The sequence below is a fragment of the Alnus glutinosa genome, chromosome 7 (genome assembly GCF_958979055.1).
Source record: "Alnus glutinosa chromosome 7, dhAlnGlut1.1, whole genome shotgun sequence".
NCBI classification, from domain to species: domain Eukaryota; kingdom Viridiplantae; phylum Streptophyta; class Magnoliopsida; order Fagales; family Betulaceae; genus Alnus; species Alnus glutinosa.
The window spans coordinates 28,317,247-28,338,893 of record NC_084892.1 but is presented as its reverse complement, the minus strand read 5'-3'; the positions used below and the strand labels follow the sequence as shown (position 1 = coordinate 28,338,893).

Sequence of the window (21,647 nt, the reverse complement as noted above, 5' to 3'; positions counted from 1 at the left end):
GTCCATAACAGACCCGAGGGATTGGATTAAAATGTTATAAAAGAGGGTTTTCGTGTTAAATCCATTAGGATTAGCATTGTTTTAGGGCTGGAACAAGCTTTTTAGGTTTTTTTTTGGCAACATGCCGACACTCGAACCGAATTCAGCCTCAAAACCAAACCCAAAACAAAAACCAGTTAAGCAGGCCGAACATTCGACACTTCATGGGTTTTTGGAAAACCCAAAACAAAAACAAATATCGTGGGCGTTTCTGAAAATTCGAAACTCACACCCGCAGTACACAACGAAAATGGATGAACTCAATTTTTTCAAGTTCACGACAACCTTAGGCCTTAGCTTTACTTAAGACTAGTAAAAATGAGGCTTGTTTAAAAGGACAAAGATTGAGATTAAAAATAAAGAGGAAAAAAGAAAAAAAAAAAAAAAAAAAGAAACCCAGACATCGCTGTTGTACTCACAAACCAGCTAGCTTCATCTCATGAAACCATGACACGTCCAATCATCCCCTGGGTCCAAGTTGCAGTTTCCTTGATCGATTCGTCATCAGATTGCAGACACTCGCCCAAAAATTCGATATAGAATCCACGGTCTCTAAACAGGAGCTTCGTGTTCGGGCCAAGCGCATCTGCAAGATCACCCATCACAGCAACTGCAGCTTTTGTCACAGACTCATCCCTGGAAAGTATGGAAGCCAAACCATCAGAGACGTAAGGAATTCAAAAGATAGAGAGCAACAAATAGAAGGAAGAGGAGAGAAAAGAAAAGAAAAGAAAAGAAAGCAACACCTCTGCCTGTCCAAGAAAACCACTTCTATAAACTGCAGGAGATGTGAAGCATATGGCAACATCACGTCAGGCTTTGAATCCTTGAAACCCTGGAGAATACCGGAATAAGCTTCGAATATGGTACGCCTGAGGTGGTTGCCATACTCCATCAATTCTTCATCGTTGGCATCGAGCTGTGCGCAGACTGCTGCAGCTTGCTGCATCGCTTGCACTGCATAAATGACATACCTCTCGAAATGCTCTCCGATTGCAAGCGCAATGTCCCCAAAGCAAGAAAATATGTGAGGCTTGACAGACCGGTGGAGTTCATTACTGCCAAGATCATTGAGAAGGTGTTTCATGATCCCATCACAGAACTGTAAGACCTTGTCATCCAAGGCACGGCAAATATCACCAACCACCCCAACTGTGATGGAACACACCTGGTATTCCTCGAAATTCTGCAACCCCATCTCCAAATAGCGGTAGAATTCACCCATATAGTTCTCAAACTTTGGTCCACAGGCATAAGCCAGTGACCCAATAGCAAGCATTGCTTCCTCATGCACTGTAGAGCTACGACAAGCAAATACTCTAAGGAACAATGCCATAATTTGATCTGAAGCTCGAAGTATTATGGGCCTCGTTTCATCTGTACTGCTAAGTTTCTGGATAATAACCTGAATAACACCACATAGAGAAGCTTGCAAGTCACCTTGTTTTTCCCTATCATCTGATGATACAATCTGAAGCTCTAGAGTCTGCCCCAACTTATTCATAATGACAGGAAGCAGCTGTTCTATGATGGGAGACGTCTCCACAATATAGGAACACCTGACCACCTCATTCAAGGTTTCATATGCAGAAGACCTCAGCTTAGAGTCACCACCATCTGTACGATCGGCAGTCCTAATAAGTTGAGTGATGATGTTTGTGAGGAAAGGCGTGAGGACAGAGGAGGCCTGTCCAGCTTCAAAATATCCCTGGCAAAGGTAATAGATTGCCCCACAGACCTTCTCTGCTACATTTGGAGTGTCGTTTATGCTTTCCAACAATACCCCTAAAATCTGTTGAATGTTCTCAGAAGAAATCACAGAAATTCCACCAGCTGGACTGTGCAATAACTCGAAAATACGACTAAGAGTCCAAGCAGTTGTGTCCCTGACATGGTTGTTTTCATCCTTCATTGCCTTAAGCAGAAAGTCCAGACCTGCTTGGACCAAGGGAGAGAGCTTCTCAATGCTTGGGCCTTCAAGGATTGAGCCAAATGCATATGTAGCTGCCTCACGACAGCGCCAATCCGGCTTCAATATGTTAGCTTCGACAAAAGGCATCACGAGGGGCACAATAGCATCCCCAACAGTTCTGGCAACAAGACCAAGACAGGTCCCACCAGCCATGGACAAATTCCAAATGCTGTCGTCCTGGTCCTGGTCCTCTTCCTGCTTCAGCAGAGTTTCTAGCAGCATAGGAACCAGAGATGACAAAGCCTTCTCGATGAAACGGGAATGGGGAGGCCCAGAGTCCCCACTCTCAGTACTCTCATACTCCTGAAGCTCTATCTCTTCATCACAGATTGAGCTCCAGAACTCAATTGCTTGGAGGGCAGCAGCCTCTTCATCTCCTTTTACTGCATTAGATGTAAGCTCAAAGAGAGCTTGCATGTAAGGCTCAAGCTTCTCATAGTAAGTCGACGCTATCGAAACAAGACACTCAAAAGCAGCTTGTCGGATCTCTACCTCCTTGGAAATGGCTGTCTCACAAACCATTTTCATAATGTAGTTCCGCTCCATCTCATTTTCAAAGTTGGTTTGGGCAAAATCTAAAGCATTATATAAAGCCCTTGCTGCTGCAAGACGGACTTCAGGACTGTGTTCAGCGAGGTTCATGCCCTGCACTACAGCAGTGAGAACAGCATTTACTTCATCTTGCACAAGATCCTCATGGGATATCTCCTCGCACACATATCCAAGAGTTTCCAAGGTTGCTTGCTTCAGACCGGCAGGTTTATCTTGCTGGGTCATATTGTTAAGCAAACATCCAATTAGCTCAGGCCACTGCTTCTTTGGAATCTCAATAGAAGCAATTTTGGCAATCACTTGTGCAGAAGTATGCCTGGCCTCTGTTGCAACCGACCCAAGAGTCCTTAAGAGCAAGTCTTTGATTTGAGATTTAATGGAAATGTCAATTGCCATCCATTGTTGAACAAGATGCTCCTTTCTAACAGCATCTTTAGCATCTAATGAGTTCTTAAGCACAATACCAGCAAGCCTACGGGACTCAATTGGTTTCTCATTGTGCGCAAGCTCAACTGACAAGGAGAGAAGAAATGAAGGAAGGTTTTGCTCTTGAAATCGTGTAAGATTGGTCTCGGCTTCAGTACGGACATTTGCATCAGGCGACTGAGCAGACAATAGGAACTGGGTGATCTCCATAGCCATTCTTCCACACTACAATAGAAAAAACCATAAAATTAATTAAAAAGCAAGTGAATAGAAAATTGTTAACTTTTTATGACTCAATAGTACACAAAATTATAATTAGACAAGGCCTTCAGAAACTTAGTAAAAGAGCATCGTTAGAGAATGCAATATATGAATAACAACACAAAATGCTTAATATATGTGTTATACTGATATTGAACCATGCATAACAACATAGCATGCACAAATTTTATTTCCTTATGTAAATGGTAGGATTTATATCTATAATTATACGACCAATTCAAATACAGGAATTTGATCCAACACCTCATCAGCTAAAGAGCAACAATAAAACACAGCATGAAAACATAACTACTTTATCGAAGTCAGCAATTGTAGACGCAAACTGCAATTACCCCCAAAATTTAGCACAAACACCATTACTCCAAAAAGAAAAGTTTGCCCTTTGACATGCTGAAAGGTTTAGTGCGAATACAGAGAGCTCTCAAAAGACAGGCAGTAAATTTTCAAGTATGCTTGTACAAAAATGCCCTTTTACCTAGAAATACTGACCCAAGAAAAGAAATGAAATAAAATAAAATTCTCTCTATTAATTCATGTTGTTTCACTCTTAATATGATTTAAACTCGTTTTTTTGATAGGTAATATGATTTAAACTTGATCACGAGTTTAAATCATATTAAATCATCTCTTAATGTGATTTAAACTCGTGATCAAGCCAAACAGTCTTATTCGACTCAACCAAGCAGTTATCTTTACATTTTTTTTTCAAATACCTTAAAAGAATTTAGATGCTCATTTTCTCCAGTACCCTGCCATAATCTAAGTAACCAAACAAACAATTTCTTGTACTGCAATATACTAACCGGTATGTCAGAGATAATCAAATTGTTCACTTTCAATTACTATATTTCCAACTGGTCCAAAATGAGGAAAGAGAAAAACGAATAAGCCAAGGAAAACAAATACAGAAGCTTAAACCCTAAAAAACTCTAATATAATACACAATCCGTAAGAGATGCAATATCCGATTGAAAACATACAAGCTAAAAGAACAGGCTAGATCTCAGATTCAAACCACAGAGTACAGTATCAGCGAAAATGTAAAACCCTAAAACGCCCAAAAACCAGGAAAAACAGGCCAAAAAGCAATAGATCCACTAGCAGTACAGGAATCAGAAAGCCTAGAAAGAGTGAAGTACCCCGAATCAAAAGGCAATCGACCAGCGAAAGAAGACGAAGGCGGGGCTAGGGTTTTTCGCTCTCTCTCTCTCTCGAGCTCGAACTAGAACAGTCGTCGCTTTCTCTGGCTCTGAGATTTTTCGTCGTCTCTGATTCCAAGGCTGAGAGAGAGAGGAAATGAGACTGTACGGAGTGGATTGGTCTCTGAGACGGCGAGTTTGGGGATTTATATATAAAATGCTCTGTGCATTTCGAATGCTTGGTAGAAGCGGGAGAGAGAGGGAGAGACACTAAAATTTGTGTGCAAAACGAACGGGCAGGACCTGTGGCTGCCCGATCCCTGCCCGGGATCACCGCCCTCGAAAAACCCTAGTTGGATTGTTTGAAATCTCTCACACGTGAGACTACGATGTGGACCGTTTGGGTTATTGGGCTGAGAGGCCCAATAACAACCATATTTTACTGGATACAAATTTATTTTAAATTGGTTGTTACAAATTTCTTCTTACCCCGTCTATAAATTTTTCGTGTGTTCGTTATAATGTGAGTAATAAATTAACTTGTCGTGTATTCTTTATCATGTGAGAAATATATAATTTTTTAATTGAGAATTGCTAAAAATTTCATTTTTAGGCTAAATATATAAATATTTTAAGAAAAAAATAATAATTCTAAATATTTTAAGGGGATTTTTTTAATTTTTTTTATAAATATTTGACTCTATATATATAAACATTTTAACTATATATATTCAAAATCAGGGAGGAGGGAGGGAGCTCATGCCCCCTGCTCCCCCTCTAGGCTCTAGTTTTGCCCCTATGCAGTACCCACGTAATAGCTCTAATTTGGATAATTCATTTTAAGTTGTCGCCATTTGGACTATTTATTTAAAATGAACGGTTCAGCAATTACACCTTGTGCTAGGTATTGCAATTAGCGAGCTCTATCTAAGATTGAATAATATATGGTATTTATACCACTAATAAGCTAGCAATGAGGTGGGTTTTAGAGTTCAAGTTAGATTGAATAATGTACAGAAATATTCAAAAAAGTAATAATAACTTTTCATAATTAAATATAATAAAAACAAAATTTACACATTACGCCTTGGGTAAAATTTAGAAATCAATTAATAGCATATACCTATCCTTTTTTATTTTATTTTTTGAAGCAAAAAGATTTTATTAAAATCAATAAGAATACTCTTGCTCAGCAAAAACAATATTTTGAATATAATAGAGGTAGGACACTCGTCCAGCCAGACTTGATCTAATAATTGCTACGATGCTAACTTGGCTAATCTATGGGCAACTTTGTTGGCCTCCCGTCGACTATGCCTAACATTACAGGTTTGCAAGCTATGGATCCTGATTTTGGTGTCTTCAATAAACTAATTGAAATGACTCCAACAATGAACCTTCTGACGCAAAGCAGAAACCACTATCATGGAATTCCCTTCAAGTATCACTCGCCGGAATCCCATTTCACAACAAAAGTTCACGGCCCTCCAAGCAGCCACAACCTCTGCCACATCAGAATCAGTTTTTTCCTAGCATAGATCGCTATTTCGGCTATTTTAGTTTACTTTATAAGGCCATTCACTAATTAATTATTGCATGAAATAATGATTTGGCATTCAGGATAATTCATGTTGGCAGTTATAACATCAATTACTAAATAATTAAATTTATTTGTTAAGTTTTATTTCTTAATTTTTTTTAACCGGCCAATAAAATACTGTCTCCTAGCATATAATGCAATGCTATGTTTTGTTACCATTTACCAACAACTAGATGGCGAGGCGTGTACGTACTGTTTTGATTGTAGCATCTATCGTAGAATTTTGACTATGAGATAGTTTTATTTTACCAAGTAATTTATCATTGACCGGCCGGATCAAATTTTGCTAACAAGGTTCTTAACCATAATTAGGATTAGCTACAATTGCCTGCTCAAATTGCAGCACTCTCGATCCCTGCACGAGAGAGACTCGCAAAGGAATCTTCATTTGATTGTGAATTGCACTGTAATAAGAGCAGACAATTGTAAGAAATTCCTGTCCGCATAGCCAACATTGGAATGTTCATACTAGCCAACATCTATGGGATGATTTGTAACATAAATTGCAATATCATCAATCAACAGTTGAACATCCATAAGGGTTATGAGTAGTATATCGATCAGACTATATAGATGAATTGAAGTCTCTTCAATTAAGCCTACTTTATGCAGCCATTAATTACCATTTGGAGTGGTGGAATTTGCTTAAAGAAGTTTAAACTAGAAAAAGAAAACTGGCAAAAAGAACTTCATTAGTCTCTGGTATCTTTATCTACATTGCTAAAGACATTAGCGAATGAACAATATTGTTTCTTTTGTTTTGCCCTCCATTGAGGTTGCACATTTAGAGAGTCTTGCCGGATGGGACTCTTTATGCCACAAAGCTTGTGCTTCATGCGCCAAGGGAAGAGAATTTCGAGGCCACAGCCCTTTGGTGAAGCACTCGACTGCCCACAAGCTTCAGGGTAATCGCACGGCTTAGGAAATTTCTTGTTGAAACTCTTGGAGAAGCTTAAAGCAGATGATTCAGCCAATGCAGTGGCGTCGGGAAGAAAGCGCTTGATTATGAAATTTGGCGACTCATTGCCTCTACACTCTGCAAGCTTTAACTTCAAACCATTGAACGACGACTCGTCAACTTTCTCTGCTTTTGTCACAATGTCTATTGCCTCTGACAAGGAGAACACGTCCATGGCGTCTGAGAAAGCGGCATCGTCGTTTTCTTCATCATCAACATCAACATCACCATCACCATCACAACCATCATCATGATGATGATCATTAATAACTGCTTGATCATGATCGTCATGATGATTGTTTGTTGCATCTATGGATGGATGCCAACGACATGGTGGGAGCCTCGGACGAGGTGTCTCATCCCCACCATGGATGTCACCTCTCTCCGAGTCCTTGGGCTTGCCTGGAGCTTGCTCCCATGAAAATGGAATCCTATGATCACTTGCAGTCTGAAACACACCTTCTTCGCCCGTGTAATTACCACCAATACGCCTTGTCGACAACAGTGGTGCATTGAAGTTAAGCTTTCTGGGATATCTCGAATTCATAGCTTCTTCATTTACTTTTTTTTCTTCTTCCATAGACACTATTTCTATTTGCTGTTAAATGGAGATGATCAGATAATTAAAGAAATGGAAGAGAAGTTGAGCTTTAGGTGAGTGATGAGGGTGGAAATGGTAGAAGGCAGTTGGGTGAAATTATTACATAAACGAACAGCTGGACATATGGGTTTCTCGTGACCCAGATATTTTGCTTTAAAATGGTCACAGGTGAGGTGAAAAGACACTTCTCTATAGGATTGAGGAAAGCTCAACAATGGTGGAGTTATACATCGCCAACAACCATTCATGTAGAAACTGTTTAAGAGTATATTAGAGATTTGATTTGTAATTATTGTTACTGGCATATAACCCGTGTCATGTGCGGATTTTTACTAATTAAAAATGCATAACAAATTAGAATGTTACATTTAATTTAAAAAACAAAATAAAAATTTAGGAATAAGATTGAAAATACGTAAATGTATATTGTAAATTATCTTGTAAGGAATCAAAATAAATCACATGTATTTAATTTTTTTTTTTTATAAGTAATCACATTATTCAATTTTTATAAACATTAATTCAAGAGACCTTTTACATAATATAGGAATTCACAAAAACAAAGAACAAAATAATATACTCACATCATTGATATAACTTGTATTCAATATTTAGAAAATAAAATTTCGTTAACAATTAACATATTTAAACTAAAGAAAATCGCGCTCTCACCATAATCAAATAATAATAATTAACAATTTATAAACCATCAAACATGAAGCCAAATATTATATTATCATTTTTATAAATATTGTTTCTTATTACCTTTAAAATTGAGGGTAATATACACTTACAGCATTCTAAAGGTATATATATGTATTGCATGTATAACGTAAAAGAAACTATATTTAGAACAAAAAATTAAAACGTAAGATTTTTTTTTTTTTTTTTTTTGTATATTTTTCTCGGTTTCAATGAAACTAATAGGTATAGAAAGAAGTCCCGACAAAATGAGATTTTTTTTTTCTTTCTACCACCGTCTTTCACATATATGTCATAAAAGAAAATACTTTTACCACAAAATAAGCAATAATATATAAATTAGAACATAAAATAAGGACAGAAAATGAAAACAAATGGCAAACGAAAACAAAAATACTCATATAGTATAAAAATAATTTTATTTTTCTTTTATTGTATATTTTCTCCAATTATAATAAATCCATAGCCTCATAGGTATAGGAAGAAATTATGTCTAACAGAGATTCTTTTTCCTAACAATCCTTTGCATATATAACATTTAAAAAAAAAAACTACTTTTAGAACAGAAATAAAAATAATATATAAATTAGAATATAAAATAAAGACAAAATATGAAAACGGACAATAAACAGAAACTGGAAAAATACTCCTATAATATAAAATAGTTGTATTTTTTATATATAAATTATAACATCAAATAAGGAAGAAAAAAAATGAAAACGGATGACTAACGACAAACGAAATATACTCATAATAGGATTTTTTAACTTTCTTTGGTTCCAATGAGTTCTGTCAAATAGAGATTTTTCTTACGATCATCCTTTGTATATATAATGTTAAAAAAATATATATTAACTACTTTTAGAACATAAATAAAAAGGAGTAATTATCTTTTCCTCCCATGAACTACCGGCCTATGTCATTTTGCCCCAACGAACTACCACTTCGACCAAAAAAGAGCATCAAACTACCATTTTTACATACTTTGCCTCATTCCGTTAGGGAATCCCGTTAACTTAGATGGAATATGTCATTTTTTTACCGTTAAGTTTGATTTAAAGACCAAACTGCCCCTACAGTAATTAATAAAAAATATTAAAATTAATATATTAAAAAAAAAAACTGAAGGAAAAGGGGTGGCGGCAGCCACCCCTAAGGTTGCCGGGTGGCCTGCAAGCCACCCCCCTTTCCTTCAGTTTCTTTTCTTTTTTCTTTTCTTTTTTCTTTTTTTTTTTTGTTTAAGATAAGGATATTTAGGTAATTTTTGAAATTGAGTTAGGGCATTTAAGTCTTTGCATGAATTAGACTGACGGAAGGGGGCAAAGTATGTAAAGATAGTAGTTTGATGCTCTTTTTTTGTCGAAGTGGTAGTTCGTGGGAGCAAAATGACATAGGCCGGTAGTTCATGGGGGGAAAAGGTAATTACCCCTAAATAAAAATAATATATAAATTATAACAAAAATAAAATAAAAAAACGATAACAAACTAACATGACCATAAAAAAAAAAAAAAGGGGACAAGAAAAAAAAAAAAAAAAAAAAAAAAGGGACAAAAAAAAAAAGAAGAAGAAAAATTACTCAAATAATATAAAATAATTATTTGCTATATATTTTCCCGATTCCAAGAAAGCAAACAAAAATTATGGAGTGTATATATACCCCAAATTTTTGCTATAGACTAAATCAAAAACCACTTATATGAGAGAATAAGAAAGTAAGAGCATTATTTATTTTGACAAAAAATAAAGATAAAAAACAAAGAATCAAACATACTAATATAATAGAAAATAACTGTATTTTTTGTATAATTTTTTCCGTTCTAATGAAACCTTGAAAGCAATGTTGTCCATCAATTAAGTACGTAAACAATGTGCATTACACGTTTCAAAAAAAAGGATTTAAAAAATTAATAAATAACAGTGTAAACCAAAAAAATCGTCATGTGTACCTTATGCAAAATACAACGATGTGAATCTTTCTCTTTCACCATAATTTTACTAAATTTACTGTAAAATTTACGAAAGAAAAAATAATATATAAATTATAAGGAAAAAAAAAAAAAGTGGAAAGGAAGAAGAAAATCACATAAAATAATAAAAAAAAAACAAATAGAAAATACTAATCAGATATTGCATAAAGGCATTCATTAACCTCTGCTTTCTTACAAAGAAAATAAAATTTAGAAATGAATCATTACGTTTAATACAGCAGAGTAAAAATTTGAAGAATCCTGTAAGCCTCTCGCTTCTGTCTTTTGAATAATGAGAGTGATAATTATAAATTAATAATACTATAATACTTGACTTTTTACTGGAATTTGAGAGGGATTCATTTCCTACAAAATAGTGTCAGAGGCGATGAGTCAAACTAAATTCTCAAGTAGTGATTGTTTCCATTGAAACAAAAAAAAATTTACTGTATTTTTTGTATAGAACAATTTTGTAAAGGTAAAAAAAAAGGGTTAAATACATTTTAGCCCCCCAAACTACCATCATTTCTCTGGATGGCCCCCCAAACTACCGCTTTATGATTTTTTGGCCCCATCCGTCTATTTATGCCGTCAATTCTAACAGAAATTGGCCAAAAACCCGAAAATACTCCTCCCTTAACCGTGAGAATTTCAAAGTGTATGAGGGGTATTTTCGGGTTTCTATTTAGATTGACGACATAAATGGACGAATGGGTCCAAAAAATCAGAAAGTGATAGTTTAGGGGGCCAGAATCTAAGCATTGATAGTTTGGAGGGCCATTCGGAGGAAGGGTGGTAGTTTGGGGGCTAAAATGTATTTAACCCAAAAAAAAATGATCACACAATCATAATCTTTTTTTTTTTTTAGAAACACAATCATAATCGTTGTGCTTTAAGGCAAATGGCTGAGGGTGCAGTAAATATTTTTTATTTGCATAGTTTCATTTGAAGCTTGGACGCACATTTGACAGTTTAAAAGTTCAATTTTTTAAAGAAGTGAGTGAATACTCCAAGGACTCTGCGCTCCACAAATTTTAAACAATTCATAAATTATCACTACACAAAAACTCTGTAATTAAACATACATACATATATTAAAATAAGTGGAAAAGTTGATGCATAATATTAAACACTGCAAAGAAAAGCAGAACATCATTCGTAGGAACACAACAAAACACAAATTAAAAAAAAAAAAATATATATATATATAGACACACACACACATACATACTCTAATAAAATACATACGATCCCCACAAATCTACAAAGAGAGAACCTTTTGGTTGATCAAATTTGAAAACAAACTCCGAGGGGCAGTAGATAGTTTTGAATTTTGTACAGAGAATGATTTTGTAAAGGGTTGTGCTTTTGAGAGTACAGTAAACAGTTACAGTTATTATAAAACACTAAGTTTTAGTTTTAGTTAATTTGTAGGAAAAAATAATTGATACATAATGAGTTGGCTACCGCATGTTTAACACCAAAATAGGGTTCAGTTTTTTTTTTTTTTTTTTTTTTTTTAGAAAAAAAAAATAGGGATTGAGTTTACTATCACATTGTAACACAAACTTAAACTCACAGTTTAACTTAAAATGAACACTTTGAAGCATTTTAAAATGCCACTTGTTTGAATGTTATGCAATCTTCTTAGATCATTCACAGTGACTTATGTAAATTTTAATCTATTCCACATAATCAAAATTCATTTTTGCTAATTTAGATATGGGTTTTAAAAGGGATCTTCCATCCGATTATCTAAATTTCTCTCTATTTTATTAAAATAAGCATTTTTAATTTTTTTCAGTTAAAAATCCATCTCCCGCGTCTGCATCTCCGCACTGCCACGCATCTCCATCTCCATCTCCACGATTCAGCCAACAACCAAAAATCAACCAACGACGTTGCATCTCCAAAGCTGATTGAGAAAGCATTACTAGAATGAGAAACCAAATCCTTGAGAATCTCTTGCGAAAGCTTGGGCTTCACAGAAGAACCAGCCCTTTGTTGAATATACCCAACATCTTCTCTTCTCGTCTCTTCCTTAGTCCAAAAATGTTTTTTCTCCACACACAAATCAGCAACAATTCACACCCAAGACATCCAACCAGACCCACCGCATCGGAACCCAGAGTGAGCTTCGGTTGCCAATGTTCCGACCTGTGGGAGACAAAAACCGGTTGAAAGAGAGTTGGAAATCCGGTTTTAATTCTAACAGAAACAAGTGGTGCATCAAGCTTACTGCTTTTTTGGGTTTCCCCTTTTACTCGCATTAAGATAAGGAAATCAAGAACCTTGAATTGTGCAGCTTTAAAAGATATGACCGTCGTGATCGCAAGATCAAATATAGTTTTAACAATATTTTACATGATTTTTTAACCCAATACAAATTCAACACGAAATTAACATGTTAGACTTAAAAGAGTTTTACTCGTTTAATTAAATTGGTCGGATTATAGTTCATCTATATTGTTTTATACCCATGCCTCGACACGACTCGAATCCTGACATGTGACATTTAAGGCTAGCAATTTTAGACATGACCCACAAAGTATAAACTTGATATGAACTCAATACGAAATTAGCGGATTAAGATATGTGACATTTAAGGCTAACAATTTTAATTTTTAAACATGACCCACAAAGTATAAACTCGATATGAACTCAATACGAAATTAGCGGGTTAAAATTGAAAGGCTAACCCGTATAATCAAATTGATCTAATTTGAATTGACCTATATAATATTTTATTCATGCATTGATAAGACTTAAACCCGAAACACTAACGAAGTACGGTTTCTAATTAAATCTGGTTGATGCTCGAACCAGTGCCTGTGGTAGGCAACACCCTGTCATCGTACTAAACGACCCACTACTGTTTGGCTTTGTCCCTTGCCTTTTTCTATGCGACTTTCCTTTCTAGAATCACTCACCATTTACGCGAGATACATGTGGCACATTTGTTTGGAGGATCAAGAAATTTTTTATTTTTATTATTATTTTAAGCAAGATCAAGCATATTCAATAGAGTAATGTGTTTTCTTTCTCCTAGCCAGAATGAAGTAGGGCTTCCTAGTTGGCTGTTAGTTAATGGCACATTCTGCACAAAAAAAAAAAAAAAAAACCTTAATGGCAACTCATGTCGAAGTTTTTACTGCATCTGTACTCTTGCATTTCTTGGACTCCCTTTGCTTAGACCAACCTACAAATCGTTTTATTGAAAAGGAAAAAAACATGTAGAGGGAAGAACTTGAATGAGAAAAGTATTGAATCAGAAGAATACAGAGCGAGGCCTGAATTTGCTCTCATTAAAGAGAAGGTTTTTAAGAAAACAAACCCTTTCGTGTTTGCCACAAGGGAAAACTGTGAAGCTCATACAACAATTGAGAGAACAATCTGAAAAGCTTAATGCACTGTAAATTGCTCAACAAAAAACAATGAATGTACGCCTCTAAACTGAACAAACTTGCATCACAAGCTGCCATTTCATATACATGTTTCTCTCCACCTCGGCTAATTTTAAAACCATCTCAACCAAAATTAGTAGAGTTGACAGCAGCAGTGGCAGTCTGTACTACAGGTATCACCAATTGATCCAATCCCCTTACCCAATTGACATATTTACATAGTATCTTGCTCCTCTACTTTCCCTTCATTTTAGAACAAAATTTTCCTTTTACTCCTGAATTCCTCTCTATCAAAGGCCAACACCAAATCCCGGTATTCAAGCGTTTCTAGAGACTAATCCTAAAATCCATCTTGTGCTGGCAGTGGTGGCCTTGAATTAGAAAACAATCAGTGGCAACACATGGATTGCACCCATAAATATAATGAAGAAAAGAAACTGAATCAGGGACTTCCGATCTTCACTTTTGTTGTTCATTAACCCGCTCCGTTCCTTTGTTATAGAGCTCAAGAGTATCAGCATGGCCGGGATCAAGACATAGGGCTGCTTCACAGTCTCGGATGGTGGAAACATAATCCCCCATTGATTCGTGAAATGCTGCTCGAAGATGTAGCAGCTGCAGATCCGGCTTGAAACCTATGGCCCTTGTAAGCTCTGCTATGGCCTCAGCTTCTTTGTGGTCATCCATTAAAACTGGTTGTGCATAATTCCCATGTTAGTATTTCACAAAATGTTCCAGATATTCACACACTTAAATTTGTATAAATATGAAGTTGATAACCAATGAAAATAGGATAAATTCCACGACAATATCAAATATGGGGGGAGGGTGGGGATACTGAATCATCCACTTCTTTTACTATTAATGAAAATATGAGCTGATAACCAACGACAATATAAAAAAAATCCATCGGGATATCAAAGTTTATGGGTAAGGGAAGCAGGAGTCTGAACTATCTGCTTCCTTTTGTTGACTATAAGATCGGTAAATTTTGTAATGAACTTCAATCCCAGTGCTGTCTTTCCTCCTATTTTTATATGTCACCAATATAGAGTACTGTCCCGACACTGATGATCGTAACAGTCACATATACAAGCCATGAAGATCAAAGATGAGCACAGTAAATTGGGTAACAGAAGGAACATGTGTGCTACTTAAGTTTCTTAGTTGTGATTATACAAGCATCTATATATAAAGGGTTGGCAAGGATGATGATACAACACGAAGAAACAATAAGCTTTGAGCAGAGATAAATAGTTTTGATGAAATAAATTAGTATAACAAAGAAAATAAGAAGGCCCTCCTAATCTCCCTACATCAGGATGTCCTGATCATAAGAGCAATAGATCATCCTTTTGTCCATAAGGCAATTTTTTCCTCCTAAAAAATGAGAGACCCTGCAATTAAGAAAACTTCTTCCTTTTAATTCTTGAATCTGGCAAACGGGTACCAAGGTACTTTCTTAGAGAAACATGCTTAAGTCATTTTTTGGAGTAAATACATTACCCTATGACTAGAAAACTTCAGAGATTTTCTACGAGCTTGAACGAGAAGCTAGTTGATCCCATTGACTTGAGTTGAAACACAAAATTCATAGCTCTAAACGCGGGGCAGAACAAAAGTTACACTTGACAAATGACTTCCAAATGCAAACAAAGTATACTAACAAACTAGAAACATCATTATGAAAATTACCCGCTGCCCTATATCTGTAAGGGTATGTCCTCAGGGGATCTAATTGTGTTGCCATGCTAAGATCACTCTTTGCCATGTCACGGTCACAGTATTCTGAACGTTTCTCATAAGCTGATGCATTGTTTTGGGCCTTCTCTATAAGCTTTGTCATCTCATCATATGCAGCTTTGCGTTGATTTTTAAGATGATATACACGTGCCAGACCCTGATGTGCTCGTGTATGCTTGATGTTAAGTGCATTCATGTAGCAGTCAGTAGCACAATCCAACTTATCACAGTCCACATAGACACTCCCAAGATTATTTAGTGCCTGCAAAATAGCAATCACGTAGTGTTAATACATTAATTTGGTGCATAAGACAATATATTAGAATTACTTTAAAGATGAAACTTACTTGTCCTTTCCGAAGGCCATCTGAAGGGCATCTAAGAGCTTCCTCCAGAAGCTGGATGACGTACACTGAAGACTCAGGCTTGAGACTAGAGTCTGCTAAAGCATATGCTTTAAGAAAGAAAGCTTCAAATGATCTCTGTATGGAAATGGACTCCTCAGCCCTAGCTAATGCTTCTTCACGGTGGCCAGTGTCATACAATATCCATCCTTCATAGACAAGCCTTTCATGCTCAGAAGTAGAGTGATTTCTAGCCAACCTAAGGCTACGCATAGCGGCCTTTTGACAATTTAACCTACAATGTGATACCACAACTTATGATATCAAATAATCTTAATGTTGACCAACATTAAATAGTAACTAACATTATCTTGTGCATCCAGAGCAATAATAAATGCTATAATATGCCAAGAAAGTGGAACAAATTTTCTTAAAATTACTAGAGCTTATCAAGGTTACTTCTGTCTCAAACCATTCACCAACTGATCAAAGACAAAATTGTTTGTCCAAAAATTGTCACATGTTGGGTTATAAACCATTTGCAGAGAAGAAAATCAGTTGGGGAATTGAAGTGTCACTTAATTTTTAATTGACTGAAGGACGAACAGAGATTTACATGTTACTAAATAATCACACACTAACTATGTTAAGCCAATAGATCTAAGCAGCAATCACAATCTCATCACCTCTCTCTCTAAAGTCAGTTATTGACTGAAAGACAAATGGACATTTCCATGTTATTAAATAATTATTTTTATAAGTAGATTTTCATGAGATTTTCACAATCTCATTGCCTCTCTCTCCAAGCACAGACTATGATAAATTAAAATCTCTAACAGTGATCATAATCTCATCACCTTCCTCTCTCGTGTTCGTGAATGTCAGTGTGTAAGCAAAAGAGAAAGAAGTTTGATACTAAAAAATATTTTTCCTCTAGTAATTATCACAACAGTTCTGATGGCTAGTTCAATTCAATGAAGGAGTATGTAAGCAATTATCAAGCTGTTGATGGCTAGTTCGCTTCAATGAAAATGCATGCTACACCACCTTAACAGTAATAACTATTGTAGCATAAAGGTAATTGACTCAACTTCTATGAACTAGGATTACAAAAGGCCTTAAGAGTCCCATTCAACAACATATCTGGGGGCATGGCAAGATTGCATTGTCAGTTGCTAGAGTTCCACAGCAAATGGGTAGAGTTAATAGAGCAGAAAGTTAATGATTGAACACAAACGTTATAAATTGAGTTAACTACTTTCTAGAAATATCTTAAACGGCTAAATAGATCCAGTACTAAAACAATGCTATTAAGTAAGGCGGTATAAAAGTGAGGAAACATATCTACCATTTTTTCATGCTTACCGTAGTAGAAGAAGAGACTGCCGAAAGCGTAGGAGACTCTTTCCAGGGTCATTTGCCAACATATGGTGTACAACAGCTAGAGAGCCGATATCATCAACAGAGGACCATCGATCATAGAGTTGCATCCAGCATTCAGCCTGACACCACTGCTGAACATGAGGGCGGAGGAGCTCTACTAAGTGGTCACCATGCATTTTCCCATGAAACATCATATAATTTGGGTCCAATGTCAAAAGTGCCCGGACATCTCTTAGAGCTCCTTCGTAATCTTCTAGAGCAATCGAAAACCAGGCTCGTAGTTCAAGGCAATCAGGTGAGACCTTGAATCTAATTATTTTATTGATTTCTGAGATTGCTGCTCCAATCTTGTTCTCCTCCAATAGTGAAACAGCCCGATACTTGTATGGATAAGAGAGAGTTGGATCCAATTCAGTTGCAGTGTTCAAATCAGTCATCCTCTCCTTCCCCACGCAATACACAGATCGCTCCTGATACATCCAGCCAGCTGGTGTATAATCTGAAATGAACGAGTTCATTTGCTTGTATGCTGAATACTTGTGTCCACGCTTAAACCTGGCCCTTGCAGCACCCACTAACGAATAAAAATGACCCACCTCAGCTGCCGCCTCAAACCAACGCTGTGCATCTTTAAATTCTTTCCTCTCAAGCATCACAACACCCAATTGGTGAAATGCAAGTTGTTTCTCCCAAACTTCAATTGCACTCTCTTGTAACCTCTCCAGAAGCATCACCGTAATGTTTGATTTCATGTCTTCCTCCATGGCAATTTGGCTCAAGAAATAATACAAAACAAAAGAAGCATGCCCAACCATAGCCAATATTTCCCTAGCCTCTGAACTACAAAAAAATCTCATAACATTGGGATTGTGCATCGAACTTGGGAGCTCTCTCAAGAACACCTGCAAGCAAGCTGCCACTAAAAGATATGCGGTCTCCTCCAAACCATACTCAACTAGTGACAACGCATCCTCCATGTCACAAACCAGAGATGCTAAATGAGAATCACAAGCAGACTTCATCTCCTCGCAACAAAACTTGTTTGCCAAAGAGAGTAGCTCCAAGACAATATGCAGGTCAAAAGAACCAATTCTTTTCGTCCTGCTAAATACCTCAGCAGCTCTCATCCCCTCTGCAGAAATCCCATTCTGCGAAAAATTTATCTTCTCCCTTCGCGACTCAGTGAAGCCACCATACAACATTGCTCTAAATGGTCTCGATAGAGAGGCAATATCATATCTTGTACACCTAATTTCAAGACCCGCAATGCAAAATGACATATCACCATCTTCCTCCGAAGTTGAACATTCCTCATCCTCCATCAAAATGTCATCATTACCTTCCTCCCTAGGGGCTCGGGAACACGTACAAGGATCATATACCGATTCAGGATCGTACCCGGATACCAAACTTGCCTTAGGACATTCAAGATTCCGTCCACAACAATCCATTGCCGAATATCCAACAAGTTCATCCTCTCTCCTCTCGAACCGCAGCCACGCAGCAAGCACAACCTTCATGTGCACATCAACGGCATGCTGTCTAGCCGACCTAAGGCTCCGCCTAAACAATTTTGGATCAGATAGACCCCGGAACACAGCGCATTGTTCTAGATACACCTTAAATTTCTCGAACTGAGGACAATTCTCAATCCTACGATACACATCGGCTAAGGTTCCAATGAAATCAACGGATTTGAGGCATGATTCAATATGGGGCTCAAGGAGATCGGTCACAGGGAGTCCATACGGTAGAAGATTTTCAGGTGCAATCTTAATGGTCGAGTTAGGGGTTGCTTGGAAAGTCCGATTCGATTTGGATCGAATCGAATTGGCCCGGAAATCTTGAAGGTGGTGTAGAAGCTTGTCTCCTACACCACCACCACCACTGGTACCGGTGGTGGGTCCGGATGGGTTAAGGGCATAGACCTGCGTGCCTTTACACCCATCCATGATCTTCAAACTACGCATTGTGGTGAATATATTGTGCTGCATCTCTTTTTTGTTGTACTATAATCCAAATTTAACTCTCCCCGAATTTAATCAAAAACTCTCCCAAAACCAAAAAAAAAAAATATTATTACATAGAGCTTCAGACAATAAAAAAGATGTAAAATTTAGGACAAACGAGAAAATGGGTAGTGAAGAAATTGAATGAATTCACCTTATTACGCCCTGCAAACACCACCGTCTGGGGAATGGGAAAAGGAGAGATTATAAACAGGGGAAAAGAAAAAGAAAAAAAAAAAAAAAAAAAAAAGACGATGGTGAAGCAGGCCAATTAAGGATATTTGAAATTGGTGGATTTTCTGGGATTTTTCCTTCCCCTTTTCCCGAGAAAGTTGGAAAGTGGACGAATTTTCTTTCGGGAAAGAGTAATCACGTTAGTTGCCAACCAGACGTTGAGATGGAGGTGGAGGTGGCCGTTTCAACGGCCACTCTATCTCTCTGGTGTATATCTGTGTTTCTCTGTCACACACACACACACACAATGACACAATAACCCTCTTTCCAATTTTGATGTTTTGTTTACTTAAGTCTCTCTCTCTCTCTCTCTCTCTCTCTTCTCCTTGTTGTACGTGTTTTTGTTGTGTTTTCTATTTGTGGTAAAAAGGTTAGAGCCGCTAAATCCGCTCGATCTCTCACGCCATGTCCTCCAATCTTAGAACTCCCATTATTATTTTCTTTCTAATTCTCAATCCCGCATCTCGCGGACCTATCATGACCGATGAGTGCCTCCCCAGGTGCCCATGCACCCAGCGCATGGATGGAGAGGGGAGAGCCAGCACCATTTGCTGGCTCACGTTTCATTGTATCATAGTTGTCCTCCCATGATGCTTATCATTATCATCATATATCGTGTATATTCTTAACCTTTTTGGTTACAATGTTAATGTTTATCTTATACACACTAGATTTTTAAAATTTTCTTTATTTATTTAAATTAAATATTTAAGATTTTATAACATCAATATTTATTATTTTCAAAGGACAAATTTTTCCCCCAACTTCGTTTGAAAATTTTCTTTTAACTTAATCTATAATATTAAAAAATTATCTTAAATTTCGTGAATTTCACTGCACATACTCTAGAGTACGAATCTGTTAATCCTATTAAAAATAAAAATTGAGAATCATATATTTTGAGGATAAATCCCAATTTTTTTTAACCTAGTTTGAACGAAATCTTTTTCATTTTTAAAATAAAATAAGTATAGAGATGGCAAATATTTGGTTAATAAAAAGGGGGAAATGCTTCGTATGTCCTTAAGGTATGACTTTTTATTAAATCATTCCCTAAGATTTAAAATTTTCAATTTGCATCCTAAGACTTTAATTGTTTTCAAATAGATCCTCACGTCTACCTTCTGTTAAATTTCTAACGGTGTTGTCACATTATGGCCAATCAAAATGAAACATGAGTCCCTTTAATAGAAAAATATTAAAGAAAAAGAAGAATTATAATGATAAATATAAATATTTTTTAAACAGAACACTTAAGGTGGGGTGGCTGCTTAAGCCATCCCCCACCTTTCCACCCCCCTCCTTCGGGAGATGGCATGAGTAGCCATCTTAAAATTTTAATTTTAATTTTATTTTTTATATTTATATTTATATTTATAATTTTTTTAAATACTTTTTTATTGAAAGAGATCACTTGTCGCTTTCTAATTGAGTATGACGTGACAATACAATTAGAAGGTAGACGCAAAGATTTATTTGATAACAATTAAAACCATGAAGAGGAAATTGATAAAATTTAAACTTTAAGAAATGATTTAATAAAATGTCATACTTCAGGACCTCTAAGCATTTTTTTTTCCTAATAAAAATGATAAATATCTATGCACAAAATATTAACAATTTAATATGAAAAGAATTGTAGATATATATATATATTTTTAAAAAAAGATCATATATAATAAAATATCTTATGATTTTTATAAAATCATGATCGTAAACATTATTTATACAATCTAAGCTAAAACCTTGTGAGTTGTGACAAATTTTAATGCTCTAGTCATTTTTTTTTTTTGGGTTAAATATAATTTCGGTCCCTCAACTAACACCCATTTTTTTTAAAGCACTATAAATTAACAAGTGTCATGTTTTGACCATTCAAACTACAAATTTGTTGCAACTTAGCCCCTTTGTCAACCTTGAATGTTATGTTGAATAGAAAATCAAATTTGAACAAAATATTTCGAAAATACCATTATTTTGATCGTTGAAAAACCAAAATTACCCTTTGTCTTTTTCTGCTAATTAATAAATAAAAATTGTATTTTCAGTTTTTCAATTGTCTAAATAAGGTTATTTTTCGAAATATTTTGGTCAAATTTGATTTTTCATTCAATACTAACGGAATGGGTTAAATAATAGAGAAATGCTTGGTATCCCACTCGAACTCGAAAAAATATTTTTGCACAATACAATTGCACGTGGGTCCTACCCCATGTGTTTTATGTTGTGCAATTGTGTTGTGCACCACTCACAACTCATCCTACTCTTGTCTACGTGGACCAATAATGTTG

The 21,647-nt window shown here is 36.1% G+C and overlaps 3 protein-coding genes across 3 annotated transcripts; all 3 read right to left on the bottom strand.

Moving 5' to 3' along the window:
• Positions 1-176: 176 nt before the first annotated feature.
• LOC133872981 (importin subunit beta-1) lies at positions 177-4,667 on the bottom strand. The gene is made up of 3 exons (XM_062310677.1): positions 4,411-4,667; positions 786-3,214; positions 177-675 (listed from the first exon to the last, which is right to left on the bottom strand). Exons 2-3 carry the CDS (start codon positions 3,203-3,205, stop codon positions 477-479), a joined length of 2,619 nt encoding a protein of 872 aa, XP_062166661.1. The 5' UTR covers positions 3,206-3,214; positions 4,411-4,667; the 3' UTR covers positions 177-476.
• A 2,014-nt stretch (positions 4,668-6,681) lies between these two features.
• LOC133872257 (uncharacterized) lies at positions 6,682-7,580 on the bottom strand. Its single transcript, XM_062309730.1, has one exon. The coding sequence runs from the start codon at positions 7,546-7,548 to the stop codon at positions 6,703-6,705; it is 846 nt and encodes a 281-aa protein (XP_062165714.1). The 5' UTR covers positions 7,549-7,580; the 3' UTR covers positions 6,682-6,702.
• Positions 7,581-13,525: 5,945 nt separating this feature from the next.
• Positions 13,526-19,901, bottom strand: LOC133872819 (ethylene-overproduction protein 1). The gene is made up of 4 exons (XM_062310436.1): positions 17,096-19,901; positions 15,734-16,025; positions 15,339-15,648; positions 13,526-14,335 (listed from the first exon to the last, which is right to left on the bottom strand). The coding sequence occupies exons 1-4, from the start codon at positions 19,105-19,107 to the stop codon at positions 14,103-14,105; spliced, it is 2,847 nt and encodes a 948-aa protein (XP_062166420.1). The 5' UTR covers positions 19,108-19,901; the 3' UTR covers positions 13,526-14,102.
• Positions 19,902-21,647: the final 1,746 nt, after the last annotated feature.